Source organism: Amphiprion ocellaris, chromosome 24 (genome assembly GCF_022539595.1).
Source record: "Amphiprion ocellaris isolate individual 3 ecotype Okinawa chromosome 24, ASM2253959v1, whole genome shotgun sequence".
NCBI lineage: Eukaryota > Metazoa > Chordata > Actinopteri > Pomacentridae > Amphiprion > Amphiprion ocellaris.
The window spans coordinates 11425708-11445844 of record NC_072789.1 but is presented as its reverse complement, the minus strand read 5'-3'; the positions used below and the strand labels follow the sequence as shown (position 1 = coordinate 11445844).

Genomic DNA, 20137 nt, shown 5'->3' with positions numbered 1-20137 from the left:
GAAAGCAGAGCTAAACCATAATATCAGTCAGAGATGAGCAAATGATTAACATGAATCAGTTTTATTACCGCGTCATTACTTCACATGTCAACATGCTTATATCGACAGAAGATTTTGGAGCCGCCGTTCTGAATCCCAAAACAAACAGCGCCTCCAGATAAGAGAGGACACATATTGACACTTGATAAATTATTCAGAAGATAAATATTGACTCGTTTAATGTCCAAAACCATCACCACAGGGTGTGTGAGACGCAGCCGGTTCACTGATATGGAGCCAAAAACGTGATCAGTGGAAACAGTGATCAGGCTTATAGAGTCCAAACACACGCACACACACACACACACACAAACACACACACACACACTGTCAGTTTAGCAGGTACACTTTGCTAAAACTCGTGTAGCTTCAAACATCAGTCCTACGATAAATCCTCCTGTCATGAAGGTGGCTGTATTTGATATTGATTAATGTACTGTAGTGTCTCTTATTTACCTTTAACTGATACAAATAGAGTGGTCAAAATAATAGAAGCCACTGTCACTATACAATTTAGCAGCACCACAAACTAACCAGACAGTTTTTTCTAACATCTCTCTAAAACACCTTCAACAAACATAATCATTTCTTGTAGGCCTTTTGTATCAGACTCAGGGTCCTGTTTTCTGCCCCTAAGAAGGTTTTAGCCAGTGCCAAAGAGAAATGACCAGTATCAAAATAATAATAACTGAGAATTTAAAAAAATATATAGAAATATTTTGAGCCCAGTTTTGTTAACCCCTTGATGGCTGAATTTATTTAAAATTAAATAAAACAACATTTTTTGTGTGTTTTTGCTTTCCAGCTGACGCTAGAATAAGTGGAGATTTTTAATGTATCTATCACAGATAGAACAGATATATAATAATACTAACAGACATATAATAATTAGGTCCCACTCCGACTTGCGAGAAACCAGTGCTTGCAAAAGGTTTCGAGGTACGTATTGACTATGTACAAACGGGTATTGGGGGAATGGATACGCTATCTCTGCTGCAGTCTGAATGAAAGTGGTATATTGTAAATTCACAACATTAGGTGTGAAGGGGTTAACTGGGGTTTCTTATATCCAAGTATAATAGTTCAAATAGTCAGAAGTAAAAGGAAAGCGCCTAAATTTTATATAAGGCCTATTCTGAGAAAGGAAAAAAATGTTTTAGCTAGGTGTACCTAATACACTGAGTAAATTATGCAAAAGAAACAGTTAAATTCCTGCAAACTGTGAACACTGAGTTCATTATGATACATCTCAGTCAGGGCCTTAATTCAGCATCGCAAAACTGGACTAAAAGCACCAAGTGATTCTCATTAAACCTGCCTTAGACTGTGACAAACCCCCACTGCAAAGACCCCAGCACTGATCTAACTCAATCCACTGACTGCTCTCAGTGCTGATTATCATATTGACAGTGTTGGGAGAGGATTTACACACTGACTGCACCGGAGCCAAAAGGCCACCTGAACCTGGCAACTGTGAGGAAAATACAGAAATACACACTAATACAAGAACAACTGCTATCTAACTGAATCTAAGCTAGTCCAATCCATAGAGGTGGTTTGTGATTTTCAGCTACTCAGATGTTGTCATACATTAGTTGCCAGTCAAATGCGATTAGAGTGAGTTCGACCCTAAAGCCAAACAAACAGTCCCACCTAATCAACCAGTGTGAAGCAGCAGGAGAAGTGGCACCAGCAACCAAACAAGACTATATTTCCATAAAGGTTAAATCGTACAATGTGAGGCAGAACACCTGGAAGTTGCAGAATGACGACTGACTATTAACTGACTATTAATGAAGCTTAACCCTCGGAGCAGCATGTTAAAAGGCATGTTATCCAATTTGTCATTGCCAGAAATTGTAAAAACAGAAATTATCAGCAGAAATGTAACTCCATAAAGGTCCCTGAACTACTCATCTGTGACATATTGTTTAATCATACATAAATCTAAGCCTAAAAAGTCTAGAAATAACACTATGAACAGACAATGCAGCTGTGCTAAAGGTCTGCTGGAACTGTTTCAAAACAACAGCTCCAAAGTGAAGACGTGTCATTTTATTACAGTCTGTTGCTTTGACTTGGTCTATCTTTTAGAGAGGGAGAGAGAACCTGGTTTTAATACAAGTTTATTTGTAACATCTGGATCTTGATGAATACCGCATGTCTGCTTTTAAGAACGTTATCTCAATTATTTCTGTGCTAATTGCTCCAGGTGTTTGAGGTATAGCTCCTCTTTTGATTGGTTGTTGCAGCCTTTGAGTCTAGTATAAATATGCATCTAAATGTAGTGAAATTGATGCCAAACAAAGAACTCAGTGCCAACAGTGTGCAATAATTTAACTGTTATCACATGTACTGAAAAAGCTTTCTTTGACCTTTAAACAGTTTTGTCACCTAAACATTCAAATATATTGACATACATGTTGCAGGAACCTCTGCTGGTCAGTAGATGGTGCAAGTTCTCAATGAACAAATGATTTTCCAAGTGAGTTCTGTGTATTTTCCCTCTGTCAGATTCGTAGTGAAGTAAAGCTCGACTCAGGTCATGAGTCCTTTGTGTCACTGATTTTTACCCTCCAGAACCGAAAGCTCACATTATATAGCCGAAACTGCCCACTCAAGGTTTCCATCCGAGCAGTCTGGATAAATATTGTAAACAGCAAATCTCACATCTCTGTGCCTCTGTGTGTGTGCTTATGTACCTGCTCCCATGCCAAATGGGCCTTATATCGATATATCCTGTCTCTAGTCATAAAAAGGTAAAACACCATTAATACTCCACTGCTACATCAGCTACATCAATCAGCTTGACCTGCTGCACTGCAACATTTTAGAGCACAGCTGAGCAAAGGCCGCTAGGAACCATGGGAAAAATAAACCGCAGTGTTGTGACGGGACGATGAGGTGTACAAAAATCTGTTGCTTTTATAGAGCTATGGCCTCTTGGGGTTCATCTGTCTCCAGTACACTGCAGTCCGAGCTCATCTGTGTCTACATCTGAGTGAACAACTCTTTAAAGTTAGTCTAACTCCTTCCTGGTTCTCCATTTCCTGTTTAAATATGGAGGCATGGAAGAGCAGACTACCCCATTCACTGTTAAAAGACAGATGAAGATATTATATGTACACCAAACTGTAAAACACTTGAAGTGTGTCAGGAGTTTTATCCTCTGTCATCATCCGCCTTGTATCCTTAGTTCAAACCTTTGAAGAAGGACTGTACAGACTCTGACGCCTCTGCTGGCACCACGAGGACTGAATGTGATTGTCTGTGGAGAGACTGTAGGGAGAGTCTCTACAGTCCCTGTCCTGTCAGTCACTCAGTCAGCCCCCTTCCATCCCTCCCAAACCTCCTTCTTCTCCTCTGTGATCCATCACTCAAAGCGTTCGTAGTTCCTGGTTTGTCGGACCCGTGGGACCATGTCCAGCAGCAGCCTGCGGCAGATCAAGAAGAGGCTTTTTTAGAATGCAGGAAAGGAAAACAAACTTTTTCATCTACTTGCAGTCCAGCACTGCAGACACACATAAATTAGTCTTAGGTTCTGGGTGTTGCTCAAGGCAAAAAAAAAAAAAAAAAATCTCCCAGCATCAGCAGCAATGACTGCAAACTTCAGACTAGAATTAAAGAGTTTGTCCTGAGAGAAAGGTTCATTCAAAAACTGTAACCATCTCCATTCCCACCCACTGTTCTGCTATGATGGTGTTATAGATGTTGTAGCTTTTGATCTTTGCTCAGTGCTACACTCAATTTCCTGGTTTAGGAATTTAAAGGTTTTTGAAACAAAGCTGAACTGAAGTAGACTTTCCCATGACTCAGTCATTTCTGTTTTTATTACTACAGTGTACAAAATATGACCCGTAGCCTGCAGTTCAATTATCCGATCTCAGTAAATCGTTTTTTCACAAACTAAAAAATACAGCAGCTTTAATCCTCTGATCTCCTGAACCCACCAGCGGTTTTAAAACCCATCAAAATGCCAAAAAAAATCACCTTTTAATACAGTATTTATCTGTGATATGTTTTGTCAGAAAACTGTCAACTTTAAGCTCAAAACTGTCATATTTCATCAAAAATCACTTTATTCTACATAAATAAACCATTTGTACCAGATTTTGTAAAACAGTAAAAATTCTCCACTCCTCAGTGCAGCTTTGAAATCATTTGTGACTCGTGTGACCAAGTCATGTGACAAAAATTGTGGGACTTTCAGCTGAAGTGCAGGTAGTGTTTACACAAAGGAGAGAGGAGACAAGTATCAAACAACTTTAAAAAAATGTAAACCATCTATAGCATGTAGAGTCATGTTTTTTCTGGTACTGGTATAAATTTTCGTTTATTTTTTGTTAATGATTTATAGCATTATAACTTTGCCATACTGCACACAAGACATGTCTGAGGTCTGTCTACTTGTAGCCATGGCTGTGCTGTTTCAATGGGGGTGCAGGACTTTAAATTGCAGTGAAAAATGAGTGCACAGATATGATAGGAAACTGCTTGAGGTTCAGAGGGCTAACATAGTTGGGGTTTTAAATGGAATCTGCACCACCTAATTAGGCAGTTGGCTTTTAGTCCATATATATCTGACAACCTCATTAATTCCATGAAATCTTTCAGCTCTCTTAGCCTTGAATTGATGAATATTGACTACATCTATAAATAATGTGACATGATCAGTTTTTGAGCTCCCTCCCTTTAAAGACAAACGTTTACATCTTACAAATATTATCCAAATATGTCTTAAAATCATCTTGAAAACTAACTTGAATATTTGATGTGCTTTACAATTACTGCCGGCATACCAAATGAAAAGTTAACATGATCTTGGAAGTCATCGTCACTTACTTTACTCCGTAGGCGAGGATGATCAGTCCTATGAGGACTCCTATTGTTCCATCCAGGTACCACACCTTGGGCTCATGCTTGAACACTTCAGCACTGATGAGGATGGAAAAGCCCATGATCCCTCCCACTAGAGAGTTAAATCCTGGAAAGGGAAATACCCAATGCAACCTTTTCAAACAGATCTAATATAAAGTACTGATGTTTTTTTTTAAGGGGTCAGAGTTCAGGCCTCAGAAAGTTGTAAAGAGTCCAGTGAACATGTGACACTGACTGTTGTGCTCTCTGAGAGCCTAGTGGTGTGACACATGCTTGAAATGCCTCTGTTGTCTCTCAAATACTGAAAGGTCATCTCATTACACTAAAAGGTGACTGACCAAGACCCTGTTCTGGTGACGAATCCAATGAACTCAATGTGAAGACAAAAGACTGATGCCAACACCATTTGTCTTACAAGAAAATCCATACAGTGTGACACAGTTAAAGAAAACAACAAGCCCCTTACCATATATCACTCTGCTTCATGCAAAAAAGAACATCTATGGAGTGCCATCACCTCCATGTCTGCTGTGTGTTTGAGCACACCTACCATCAGTAATAAGAGCTCGGCTTGTGAGGACTTTGCCCAGCATGAACTTGACCACAGCCAGGATGATGCATACCAAGCCGCTGACGATGGACACGCTGAACAAGAAGTCATCCTGGGAGAGACAAACAAGCACAGAGAGTCATCATTGGCTTCCATGTTATGGACCATCTTCACCATTTTCAATAACAGTGGTGTCCCACAAGGCTTAATCCTTGGTCCTTCCTCAGAGTGGTTGATCTGTAATTACTACTACAAAAAAAGAAGGTTTCAGAAGACACTGCAAGAGCTCTCAGGCCCTAAATCTTCAGATTGGTGGAGGACATTTAGGCCACTCTATATGTTGATTCACAGTATATGTTCTTATAAAGCAATGTCACACTTAAACACTAATCTTAACAAAGATGCAAATACACTATCAATATATTTCAAGAAGTGTCAAACGTAAGTCAGTGAAGCTAAATGTGACTTTAAGTAGGGGTTAGCTAGACTACCATTGTTAGAGAAAGCAGCAATTTCATCACCACATACTGGATAAACAGATAGGTGTAGTTGAAAGTCAGAACTCTCCATCTTTATTCATAGAATTCCACCAAAGTTTCACTGTATCCCCTCTGTAACCAAAATGTACAACCTTTCCGTTAGATTTTTATTTCAGTAAATCCCATCTATTTATCATCTACATTCTCTTTTACTGTCCACAAACCCACAGTGATTTCTTCAGACAGCTGCATCCACACAGCAGCTCAGCACTACACCCCCACATATCCTTGTTTACCCTATAATGACAGTTTGTGCACCTTAACGATGAATGAAGCTGTTCAACTATCAACCATGACACCCCCCACTGAATCACATCACTTCACCTCTCACCCATTTACCTGAATTATACACCAAAAGTATTCTCCTTTGCTTCCCACAGCTCTTATTTAATTGCTTCTGCTGACAAATGCTTTTGATCAGTTCAGGGTTGCAAATTCTCTGGCCCTTCATGAGCTGTACTTTTGGCTAAAAAAGAATTTGAAGACGACTTTGTTGCTGCATCTGCTGTGAGCCTCACTGCAAAGAGTGTCAGCTAAATGCCTAAAATGTAAATGCAGAAAGGACGGCTGGAGGAGGAGAGATGGATGAGAAGAGGAGAATAGAAAGGGAGCTGCAGAGCACTCAGTGCCTCTGCGGCAGCATTAATATTGCACTATGGCCTTGGAGCCATGAAAACCTACTTTGGCAAGCTCGCAGACATCAAAGAGGAGATGTAGAAAAAACCTCTGCATAGACCTGAGTCTGTGCTGTGAAAATAAAATCTAAATTGCAAATTGTCCTTAAAGTATCGGACACCTTCAGCAACAAGGACATATCTTCTGCTTCAGCAAAGACATACATACATACATTTTTTCAAATGGGCTATATTTATAGGTTTTGAAGGTTCAGTCTGTAGACATTAAAGGTTAACAGATGAACAAAGTAGTTACATGCGGTGTTCCACAGGGATCTACCCCAGGACCGCACAAACTTCAACTTAAAACTCCATTGAAATACCTTTGTTTATATATGTTTTGTATATGTTTAAATAAAAGAGAACTTTTCATCATGTATCTCTCAATTGTAATTGGCTTTTACTCATGACATGTAACCAATCAGCTGCTCCAAACCACAGAGTGACTAAAGACAGAGCTGCCACATTAGAGCCAAAGTAACACATTTTAAAATACATTTGTTTTATCAGGAATTAGTGAAAAAAAATTACAGTACATATAGTAACAAAAATGCAGATTAATAGGTTGAGTAATTGTTCAACCCCTAATTTATATGATCTCTAAAAAATGCTTTACTGTGAGATGATGCATAATCAAGTTAATCTCTTGAAAAAACAATAAGCTTTTCGAGCAGAAAATGAATAAAAACCTGATTGAAGATTGTAAAAAAAAAGGGGGGGAATAAGCTGGTGTTAGATTAATGATTTAATAAGCACACTAAAATACTAGGATTAATATAGTCATGTTACCAGGTGGTCAAAAGACAAGTATAGAAAGAATATTTGTTAGTCAAATTCATAGCTATAGTTCTTTTTGTACTGAGAATTCCAGCGTGCATGAGCAAAAATCTCCAAGCTTGTCAGATCATGTGACCAAAGTCAGATTCTATTTGATCTTTGAGAAGAGATGGATGAATGTATTTAGAATTTTAATTTTAAAAAAATGTGATGTCCTATGAAGAGGTACATCTACAGTAGTTAAATCTGCATGTCCAAGCTTCCACTTGCATGTGGAATACAGCAGAGGTGGAGCAGTCACAGGAGAGCACGGCACCAATCACGGTTATTTAGTTATTTTGGAATGTTGTGCTTCCAGTCAGCTGAAATGAAGGATGGCAGACTGTGACTCTCTGTTATCAAGGGAAATCCCCAAGCGACCTCCTAATCAAGATTCAAAGTCTGTGGGCTGACATTTCGACCCATGGCAGAGGAAAACGCACAGGCAGAATGAGAGATAGAACTCATGACAAACACACCCTGCCCAGAATATGAATACAGCATCTGACATTTCTTTTTGACAGCTAGAGATCCCTGAGCAAAATCAGCCATCCGGCACCTCTAAGTCCAACATTAACTCCAGTCTTTTAGTACAGACTAAACAAACAAGAGACAACCTGTTAATTAGTTAAGAAAAGTTTCAACCTGACATGATGAAATGAGCTGATTTTCACTGGGTGACATCATCTCACTGCACTGTTTATTTTCACTTGTTTGGGGAAAATAACATCTTTCCCAAATTGACAACTGATTCGGGGAGTAAAATCTGTTGATGATCATGTATTAAACAGATTTCATTAGCACAGAGAGGATGTGAGAACTCTCAGAGGTCACTGCAGCCCTTGAAATTAATTTCAAATATGAAAAACCCTGTTGGGAGCGAACAGGTTTTCACAAAATGCCTGTATGAAGAGAAGAGTTTTGCAGTGGATGCTAACTGACATTAATTGGCCACAGAGGACTAGCAGAGCAGGAACAGTCAGGTGTCAAAACCAAACATCCTCCTCCACGTTTCCTCTTCGCCTCCCCCTCCCATCCCTGTCGAACCGCTGCATACCTAAGCAGCTGCTTACCTTATTAACATTTTATGAAGACGATGAAGAGGGGGAGGAGGAGAAAATAAACCTTATTATATTGCAAAGGCTGTGAGGCATGCATAAGCTATATATAACTCCAACTGTGATCCACCAGAAGCCAGGCTGGTAGAACCCGAGTGTGTGACAGAAGAAGAGCAGGTCGACTCAGAAAAAACACAATCTGTCTGCCTCGCTGCTCCCACACTCTGCCTTTGTTTATGCTTTGGTGCTCGCTGTGTTTCAGGCCGTCTCACTCCCCGGCTGCAGCCACAGATGAATAGAAGGAAAACACAGTGGGTCCAATAAATCAATAAAGGGTTTCTTAAAAACTAATTGAATTTTGAACCTGAGTGAGTTGCAAAGACTATGAGACTCAGAAATGTGCATTTCTTATTGTTCTGCAACTGATGTAAGAATATGAAAAAATCTACGATTAAAATATGTTCAGCTATGTTGATGAGTTTAGGTTTCATGCTCTATATGGCAATCCTCAAAACAACATGTACAGACAGGAACTTAATAAAATGAACAACAAAATCAGAACAAAGCGTAGCATAGCAGGGAATTAGTAAATATATATATTTTTGTAATCAGTGCTCACAAAACAAACGTCAGATTGATGGTTCAGTCTTTCAGTGTCAGTGTCAGTTCACCTACATTCACCTTGACACAAGCACATGAATATACTATAACTATATATAACACTATATATAACTCTATATACATAACCATATACTGAAAAGTATAATCATGTGTTCACTGAATCCAGCTGTCGCATGAAAACTTAAAAAAAGGATTATAAATTAAACTAACCTTTGTGAATGTTGGCAGGACTTTGTTTATAATTGGAGAAAAATGAGTTTCAGAATAATTTGTTTTCATGTGGTTTAGAGAGAGATGTTGATGTCTTTCAGCTGTTTCAAATGAAATCACTGTGACACTGTGTAATCTGAGGTTATTTTTGTGACATGTAATTTAAAATCTACTGGATCATTACAGATCAGGTCACTATCTCTTGCTTTATCTACACAGACTTTATGCTAGCATGTTAACTTTAGCGTCACTACCTGATGTGAGTTGTTGTGCATTAGTAACAGTAAGTTCTACCATCTGTACTGCATTATAAAAAACATGAAACACCACCGTGACTGGACCAATTCTGACACTCAACTAATTTGTTATTCTACATACTCTCCTCTGTTGACATCCTCAGTGTAATGGCTCTTCCAGACAGAATACAACAACGGCGTCGCTGCTCTCAAACCTATTATTTTCAATGGTGAACTTTTACTGCTTTGTGTTGTAACAAGAACCCTCAATACAAATGATTCATCCAATCAGGCATGGAAGATAAAAATGTTTTCTTTACAGAGAAGACGTACATTTTCAAAGGCACATTCCTTAAGAGTGCAGTTTTATAGCGTGCTGTTTGTAATATAATTTTGCTATTCAGCAGATATGAGTATTGAAACAGTCATTTGCAATTACAAGACTTAATAAACCTTTTTACAAAAACAGCTTTGGGCATGCAGATACAGCCTACTCTTTAAAGCATGTAATCAGGCATTTGCGGCTAAAACAAACAACAATGATTCTCCAAATTGCACCAAAGTGAATTCGATGATAGAGTTAAAGTAGACAACGCAAGGCCTGAGCATCAGCACTCTCTCAGTAGTAATTAAGCTCACGACGGTATATTGTTCCCATATTTACTCATCATTCTCATCATTGTCATGATCATCATCATCATCACGTTCAGATTCTCAACAGTGTTGCTACGGTGATGACTATTGCCTGGCAACCGGGTGGCAAAGCTATTTGCAGAAGTGTGAAAGCTCCTGAGCGTTCACACCTGAAATTTGTGACATTCTTCATCCAGCAGCAGCGACAACAACGCAGTTACACCTCCTTCACGTACATTCTCTCTCTCTCTCACACACGCATACAGCCTGTTAATAGAAAAAACAAAAAACTAATCTAATGTTGAGTCTGGAAATCATGTAAGTTTGCATGTTTTCAATCCTAATTGTCTTAACAATGGAAAGTAACTCAAGTAACTGACACTATCAAGACATATTCTGTATACTTTAATGTAAAAACAAATTTAATCCATCTTGATTTACTGCCACCACAGCATTGGACTTACTAGCACGTCCACTTTGATTTGACTTTTGCACCTTTAAGCCTAAATGCACCTACATCAGTAGGTCAAAGCAACATGACAGCTGATGACTCCATGAGAGCGAAGCTGCAACTTTGCATCACATGATGCCCTTCTAATGCTGAATCTGTACGACCCGCATGACCCCAAAGCATCCAGCAGAAAACATACATTCAGTGGATTCAGTAGAGGGTTATTGTGAATGGCAAATAGCAGAAACACACTAGATTCATTTGTGTGTGTTTTTTTGTTTGCTTAAAGACAAAATCCAAGAACGAGAATCCTTTATCTGCTTTATGATCCAAACTGCACATAAAACTTTCTGTAATCCAAGAACATTGTGTTTTCTGTGTGTTAATTTCTCACCACTTCAGGTAGCAGCTTGGTGGCCAAGTCATGGATGGCCTTACCCAGAATGCACAGGGAGGACAGGATGAAAATCACACCCAGGATAACACAAGCTCTGCAGAGGAAAAGCAAAGAAGACAACCGGTGCTGAATAAGAACACAAACACAAATTATTGTGGCAGACAGAAAGAAAACGAGAGCAAGCCACATCTTTATTTCAACACTGAACAGATCCTGATGCAACAGTCAACCCCAACGCTGAAAGTCCACATTAATAATGAAAGAGGTGTAAGCTGGTACCTGCAGGGCCTGAACCAGGATCTCAGAGATACTGAGGTGATTAATTTGACTTCTTCAACACAATCCACTCATATGAGAACATCTTGACCAGCCAAACTCTGACAGAGTGAGTTTGTCTCTAAACATCACATTGTGATTTTTTAGTTAAGTGGTGAATTCATTTTACAATACAATAAACCACAGTACACACATTTAAACATGACTAAAGTTTGAGGTAAAACCACCTGAAAAGGAGTCTGTTTAAAGACACCACTGGATTACAGTATGGGAAATGTTGACTTCAGCGCTCCTGGAGCTTGATCTACACTACAGAATTAAATTTTATGTATCTAGCATGTTTATGTATCTATGTTTCAGCTCCTTCCACGGATGTTCAGTAGGATTTAGATCAGGGCTCATAGAAGGCCACTTCAGAATAGTCCAATGTTTTCCTCTTAGCCATTCTTGGCTGTTTTTAGCTGTGTGTTTTGGCTCATTATCCTGTTGAAAGACCCATGACCTGCGACTGAGACCAAGCTTTCTGACACTGGGCAGCACATTTCTCTCTAGAATACCTTGATAGTCATGAGATTTCATTGTACCCTGCACAGATTCAAGACACCCTGTTCCAGATGCAGTAAAGCAGCCCCAGAACATAACAGAACCTCCTCCATGTTTTACAGTAGGGACAGTGTTCTTTTCTTCATATGCTTCATTTCTGCATCTGTGAACATAGAGCTGATGTGCCAAAAAGTTCCAGTTTTGTCTCGTCTGTCCATACAACATTTTCCCAGAAGCTTTGTGGCTTGTCAACATGCAGTTTGGCAAATTCCAGTCTGGCTTTTTTATGATTTGTTTTCAACAATGGTGTCCTCCTTGGTCGTCTCCCATCAAGTCCACTTTGGTTCAAACAACGACGGATGGTGCCATCTGACACTGATGTACCTGGACCTTGGAGTTCACCTTTAATGTCTTTAGAGGTTGTTCTGGGCTCTTTTGTTACCATTCCTATTATCCGTCTCTTCCATTTGTCATCAATTTTCCTCCTGCAACCACATCCAGGGAGGTTGGCTGTAGTCACAGGAACATCAAGCTGCTTGGAGATGGTCTTATAGCCTTTACCTTTAACATGCTTGTCTATAATTTTCTTTCTAATCTCCTGAGACAACTCTCTCCTTGGCTTCCTCTGGTCCATGTTTAGTGTGGTACACACCATGTCACCAAACAGCACAGTGACTACTGTAACCCTATAAATAGGCCGACTGACTGATTACAAGTTTGTAGACACCTGTGATGCTAATTAGAGGACACACCTTGATTGAACATGTCCCTATGGTCACATTATTTTCAGTCTTTTCTAGGGGTACCATCATTTTTGTCCAGGTCTGTTTCATGAGTTTATTTTTTAAAATAATTCTGTTGAACCACGGTTCAAAAGCAATGTCTGATTTTCACTGGGTAATTTTCATAGAATTTTTATTTATGATTACTTTTGTCAGATTCAAATTATTTCTGTGACCATTGTGGGTTTTTCTTTCATTAACCGAGGGGTACCAACAATTTTGTCCATGTGTAGATGCATCGCTGGTGTTATTTTACAGCTGTCTAATCTGCTTGGAATCTGCTGGGTGGACTCAGTTGTTTGCATGTGGATCAGCAGCTACATATTCCACACATGCACTACTGCTGAGCCTTTGCACTACTGCGCTTGCAGTCACCGTTCGGTCACAAATTTAATTTTGAAATGTCCACGCAAACTCTCACGGACTTCAACGGATAATAAAATTTCCTGAATGGATCCTGCATACTCATGGATGCAGAAGTATAAAACAATAACTATGAGCCTTTGGTGGCCGTATGACAACCGCAACTGAGTTTAATCAAGTATTTAAACTTAAAAAGATAGATAGTTGGATAAACGACACTTTACTGTGACAATATATGATCCAAAATGACAGATAGCATCCATCTAGTGATTTACAAAGCGAACGTGCTCTGTGTGAATTTAAATGAAGACAACAGATGTCCTTTAAACACCTTTAACCAATTAACAAAGTCTAGCGGGACGCAAAAACCAACTAGAGCATATGCCCTGGTCATGCATGGTTACCAGTGTTGATGTGCTTAAGTCTGAGGGCTGCTCTCGAGCATCACTTGGTGTCCTGGGTTTTGACCAGATGAAGTAACCACGGCAACACCCAACATCTCTCTGGGAAGTCCACAGCAGGACACACACACACACACACACACACACACACAAACACACACACACACGGGAGCTCTGTAAACCCACTAACAGGCCTCCTGTTGTTTTCTGCACACTGTGGATGTAAAAATGACACCAAATCTGTGCTGCAGTTTTCTCCACAAGAAAACAGCAAAAAAGTCACCGAAGCCTTCAGCAAAATATTGATTCTGTTTTCATACATCCACATCTAAAGTGGATGACATCATTTTTTAATATCAACACTGGCATGACAATTGCATTGTGCTCTAACCTTGGTGAAGTGAATGAGAGGGTTCTTGTTTCAAAAAAAAAGCTCCATGTTTCATTTAGAAACAGAACTCCCTAATTCGTCTTGTTTTGACACCTCTGGCTTGTTACCTTGGCAACCAGTCAGGACTCGGGCATCACTATTCAACCGCATCTCCTCTGTCAGACACAGACAGATCAAAAAATTAAGAAGAATAGCATGAATCCTCTTGTTGTGCATCAATGTTTTCTCTCTCAGTCTGCTGAGAGCTGCTGACTGTCTGCAAACAAGCAAAGAAAACAGCATTGCTGCAAGAGAAAAACAGAACCACGGCTACAGCTGAGGCTTCTGTGTGCTAGCTGATAAACTGTGTTCACATGGGAATGCATATAGCAGACGTCTATTAAAGCACTGCTATACTTGTGCGTCCATGTGTGGGTGGTGATTCCCACCTTTCTGTGTGTTTCAGAGCATCTCTGCATAAATATACCAGTGTGTTCGTGGCTGTTGGTTCGTGTGAAGCCTGGCCTCTTGGTGAAGCCAATTACTGGCTGAGCAGCTTCCTGAACTCGGCCCAAATTCTCCAATTAGCTGCTGGAATGACAATGAAAAAGTGCTGTCAAGTGGATTTCTGTGGATGTTTTAATGAGAGGATTTAACTCTGTGTCAAACATCTTATCAGACAGATAGCTCATTTCAATCAGTTTGGTGCTTAACCTCAAACATTTATTATGTTCAGTTTGTCTATTTGATCACACAGAATCAGTTAGTAAAATTATTTCTGTGGTTAATAAATGAACTCTTTCTGTTACGCTAGCTAAGACATAAACATAAAACTTAACAGGTGATTTGTGTTATCTCTGAAGTGTTAGCAGCACTATCTATTTTGAATCTTGAAATAATGGACAGCTTTTGAAAAATAAATGAAGGCATATTTTGTGTGGTTTACATAAGATGGCACTGTTTTTTTAATACTGATTTCAGAGTTTGTGCTGTTGATTCATATTTGAAATGTAATCTGCATATAAACAAATATTAAAAACAACTAGTTTTTAAGCTAAGCTAGGCTTTAGCTCTGTATTAAACCAAGTTATGAAAGCGGTATCACTCCTCTCATCTCAATTTGATAAAGAAAAAATCAAATAAGTAGCCCTTCGTTGATCATGGATTTGGTTCTAAAAGGTTGGAATGTGTTTACTCTCTTCAGAAAAAGGAAATTCTGGCAACTAACTGGTATTTTGTTTGCATCCTGTCAGATGTTTGTCAGCTGAATTAATATCTTTTTCCATGTGTGTTACCGTCTCGTCTCCAGAGGACGTGATCTCATCTGTCGTCTCCGCAGCAATTAGCCGTTGCTCCTGAGACCAGGACTCATCTCTGCTCCTGACTGTGTGCTGGGATTGGCAGATTCACTCTATGAATCCAGCAGATGCTCCAACAGTAAGGACGGAGACGGTGAGATTGTTCTTTCATTGGACGCTTTGGTTTTGGTTGAATTTCAGTGTTTGATGTGTTGATTATTACATTTCAAGTATTTCTCATCTAAATAGAAGAGAGCAGAAACAAAGTGACGACAAGCGCATCACACTCTGTTTTCTTCTCTTCTCTCTCTCAGTGACCTGGTGGGCGTCTGAACGTTCACCAGGCTCTGAAAAACCAGCCTCCTCGCACACATGCACACCGTTTTCAGCCAGGTGGAGATAAGATGTGAGGCTCTCGGCTGTGATCGGTCCCAGCGGGCCGAGGCTGACGGAGCTGAAGAGGCCTGCTGTCTGCTCTCAGGACAAAGCCGACCACACACTCACACTCTGCCACATTAGACGCTGTGGACGCTCAAATGGATTTCATTACATTTCTGGGTTCGTGGATGGAACTAAACCTTGTGGGAAAGATGCAACAAAGCCTCAAACAACTGCAGCCGTCTTCTAATGTGAACTAAAAATAGAAAATACAGAAACAGAGCTACTGTCAAGTCAACACTATTTGGGTCTGAGCATTGATAGAAAATATAGCATAGATGGGCAGTATAAATAGAACACAAGTCAATTACGTTTTATGATAACTTGCAAGATTATTTTTAAATTTAATAGATTTTGACGACACTCTCAGCTTGTTGTGCTAATTTCTTTGGTCCTTTGTCTTTAACACACTTTTAGGTGGCTGATTTTTATTTTGCTACCGTTAAATGCAAATGATTTTTCTAGGAAAAGATCTGCCTAACATTGTATCTCCTCAGAATACAAAATGGGAATGTTTTAGTTTTATTTGTGCAAGCCATCATGTTATCTATTTAGCATATAATTTCAGCCAATTTAAAACACCTCCAGGCATTTCAAACACACACAGACTCCCAACTAAAAGTAATTTACATGTTGTTTTTGAGCAGGTTTGAATGGATGTGGGTGAAAGTGGTTGTACTTACATGTACTCGCGGTGTGCTGAGTGGACGGCAGCGGCGTTGCTGTACCGCCACAACACGATGACAGAGGACAACACATCCAGCGTGGCATCAAACTGCAGAGTGAAAACAAACACATTTTATTCTCTCTTCAAAAAAATACATGCTGTTAGTTGAAGTGGAAGTTTTATAAACTGGACTTACAGCAAATCCAAAAGCTGAAGCACTGTGGCGCATAATGGAAACAGCTGGAAAGAAAACAGAGAGAGACTTTAGAAGCACATTTTCCCACTGTTCTTTATTCATAGCCAAATAAGAAAAAAAGAACTGTCTGCCAAACCAGACTAAATTAAATGCTAGCAGTCGCAAGCAGACAGTTATATCAGTCCTTTATTTCACCCTCCTAACCCCAAAACCCACTAGCATGTTTGTTAGGCATGCAACCTTATAAATGGACATTTATCAGGGCCAGATACTGCCCTTTAACTACCCACTGTTCTGTCTGAAAACTTAACAAATCTCAGTATAAAGTCATGATAATTCATCAAAATCCCTTTGTTGTACATGTTTCATTTAAAGCTTCTGTCTAACTGCAGTTCAGGACGCTGACTGGATCGTCTCGTTTAACTGCAGTGACCACTATTGAAGATGATCATTCACATCAGCTCCTGCAGCAAACCTGCCACACAAAAGAAACACCATTGTGCTGATTGAGGGTAATTTGGTTATGTGCGTATTACTTGCTTGCATTTGGCCCAATGATAGTGAGATGTGGATCTGTTAGAAACAAACATGTAGGCACTTGCAATGGGTGGGAATGAGGAGAGAAGGAAGAAGAGACAAAGATGCAGAAGGGGAGGAATCCCTCCTCCCAAGTTTATTTTTAGCAGGACTCACAGGGGGCCAGCAACTCGCCTCAGCTCTGCATACAGACGCACAGGACTGTGGTATCTCTTTCTCCCCTTTAGCTGCTCATTTTGCTTCTGCTTCAATAAAATCAGTTCTTCCCCCAATCCCTCTTCCCTTCCTGTTCACCCTTTTTTCTTTCCCTCCAGCCTCCCGAGCTCCCCTCTCCTCCACCCTTTCTTTTCCTCACTTATTGCTTCATCTACATTCAGTTCCTCTCTCTAGGCTGAAGGCACAATCATCCACTCTCCTGTCATGGCCCAGACCAAAATGAAAACAGAAACAGATGCTGCTTTCACACTCTCTCAAGAACAACTGAACAGCCATGAATAACTGTTGAATACAAATAAGTGGATGGCTTTTATTTTTTTAACCTGAAATCTGCAGAGATGCAGCATGAATGTGGTGCCTTCAGCAAATTGTAAAAATGATCTTGAGATGTAGACGAGATGTAGTCGAGTAGGACAATAAAAGATGTCGGCACACAAGCTAAATCAGAAAACAATAGAATATGAAAATCTGTCTTTATCAAAGAGTGCAGATAACGAGATCTAATATTTTTCTTAACCTCTATTTTATGTAAAGCTGGTTTGAAACACAGTGTGGTTTCATCTCAGTCCCAGAGTTTATCTACCACCAAACAGGATACATACATATACTGAACATCATATAGTGTAAAGTCTATTAGCTCATGACATTCTAAATAAATAAACATGCAGGGTGGAGATGTTCTTCTTGTCAAAAAAAAATAAAAATAAAGAAGTCAAAACCTGTGTGGATTTTCTGTCAGCGTGGCAGCGACACACGTTTGAACAAATAGAACCTGACAGCTGTTGAAATGAGAGTAAATAAAGAGCTGGGGAATGCACAGGTGTCACACATGTGCCAGAGCTGACATGATAAGGAAAAAGTAGTCAGGAAGCAAGGCTTTCCCAACAAGTGAAGGACTTTGGCACAGTAACTGATGTGGGAATGTATGTTAAGTACAAAAAAAATAAAAGTTAAGGCTTATTGAACTTCATGGCTTTGCTGTCAAATGCACTCCTACAAATCTAACATTTCCTCCAAAATCATGAGAAAGGATGCACTGAATCTGCAGATGTATTCTGTAATGGAAATTCTTCAGATATCTGAAAAAAGCCCACATTCCACTGTGACTTTTTCTTTCACGCCATCTAATACACTTTTTCAGTTTTTAAAGTTCTCATGTGGGTTAAAGACCCCACAGATCTGACTGTAACGCAATCCAGAAGTGTGTATCTCCTGCTCCTCTTCCCTTCCTCCCCTCTTTCCTCCATTCCTCCACTCCTCGCTCCTTCATTAGGAGCAGAAAGAAGAAATTGTGTATAAATGAATCTGCTGCAGCTCTGCGGTCGTCAAAGCTGAGCCCAGCGATGGCTAATTGGTTCCCAAGAAAGCAGGGTGGGTGTCAGCGGGGATGGAGCTCCAGCATCGCATCAGGGCGTTGCACACACACACACACACACACACACACACACACACACACACACATACAATCACACACACAAACGTGCACAGTTGAGGTCTCTCGTCTCCCTCCTCCTTCCTCCTTGTCACATGTGACAAGAGAAGCAGGAGAATAGAAGATAAAACACCTTCCAAGCTCTGCTGCTCCACTGGCTGTTTCTGCAGCTGCAGTATGCATATGGGTGAAACACTTTGCTATCAAGGTTGTTTTTACACTTTGTCTCACTGTACTGTTGTGGAAACGTGTACGCCTTGTTATGAAAACAGCAACGAGGAGCACAGTTACATTTCCATTCATTCATTTGTTCATTCATTCATTCAATTAAGCTTCACTGGAGAATAGATAGAGATGAAATGTTACCTCCAGCTCAGACTAAAGCTGAAATTGCCCAGTTATGTGTCAAACTGACATAAAACGGTCCAGAGTTAACCTTTCCTTCACTCGGTGCAGCAGCACTTGTCAAGTGTGATTTGTGCCATGAGCATGTCATTTTCCCCACTGTGATGTCTGCATTATAAACCCAAAGCTGCACCTGCCTGCTCACATTCAAATTCACACACACTTGCATATACGGTACAGTTTGCTTACAGGGGAGCTGATCTTTGCCATGTTTGAATAATGCTAATGTTTTACACGGTATGTTACTCAGTGGCTATCACTCAGCCATCATGACGGGCTGACAGGGAACAGCAGCAGGTGGTGGTGACTGGACTGACGCCCTGCAGAGCTCTGGTAGCTCACTGAAACACTGCCAGGACACAGGCTCAGATTCCTAATGAAGTCCTTTATACTGAATACACCTTACCACGTTTCCGCGAATTTCCTTTGAAATTCCTTCGTCGCCTTGTCTTTTTCTTTCATCTCTTCCATTTGTGATCAGTGTAGCTTCAAACAAAGAGTTTGAATGCTTGTATGGTGGAGGATTTTACCCAGAATTGTTATTTACTTCATTTTGTCAGGCTTCCAGTCCACTTTTAACTATGCCAAGCTAAACGTCCCCTGCAGCTGTATATTTAGAATACAGAGTACAGTAGTAATCTCCTTATTTAACTCTTGAAAAGTGTATTTCCCCAAATATTGACCTCTTTCTTTACTAGGAATAATATACTATGCTAATCTATCCTAACATCATTGTTACAAGCTTTGTCTGTCTGCATTCTCTTCATCTTCAGTCCATTAGTCTCTTCCTTTGAACAATGTTTTGTTTGGTGTGACTAAGTTTACGATGCGACCTCAAGCAGGAGGCTCCTTTATGTAAACAGACATGTCAAAGTACAGAGATAACAAACAAATGTAAAAGATGGTCTAATGCTGTCATCAGCTGCTTATAAGCAGGATTCTCACACGGTCTATGCTCACTAAAATGTTCTTATTTACAGTGGGACTCACAACTGAGGATATAATTTATATTCAGTACGCTCTGGCTTGTTTCCAAGGAGCCAGTGACAGCCCTAGGGAAGATTTAACAAGTGTTTAATGAGCGATCACGCAACTTTTGCAGTGGATTTTG

At 39.9% G+C, this 20137-nt stretch overlaps 1 protein-coding gene across 1 annotated transcript in view; it reads right to left on the bottom strand.

Annotated features, from left to right (window-relative positions):
- Positions 1 to 45: 45 nt before the first annotated feature.
- The window catches only part of LOC111575473 (transmembrane protein 163-like), a 35121-nt gene continuing 15029 nt past the window's right edge, over positions 46 to 20137 (bottom strand). The window contains exons 6-11 of the mRNA XM_023280619.3: positions 16437 to 16480; positions 16257 to 16348; positions 11100 to 11196; positions 5468 to 5579; positions 4882 to 5023; positions 46 to 3473 (exon numbers count right to left, since the gene is read on the bottom strand). Coding sequence (XP_023136387.2) covers positions 3413 to 3473; positions 4882 to 5023; positions 5468 to 5579; positions 11100 to 11196; positions 16257 to 16348; positions 16437 to 16480 — 548 coding nt within the window. The 3' untranslated portion in view covers positions 46 to 3412. The remainder of the gene's footprint in view (positions 3474 to 4881; positions 5024 to 5467; positions 5580 to 11099; positions 11197 to 16256; positions 16349 to 16436; positions 16481 to 20137) is intronic.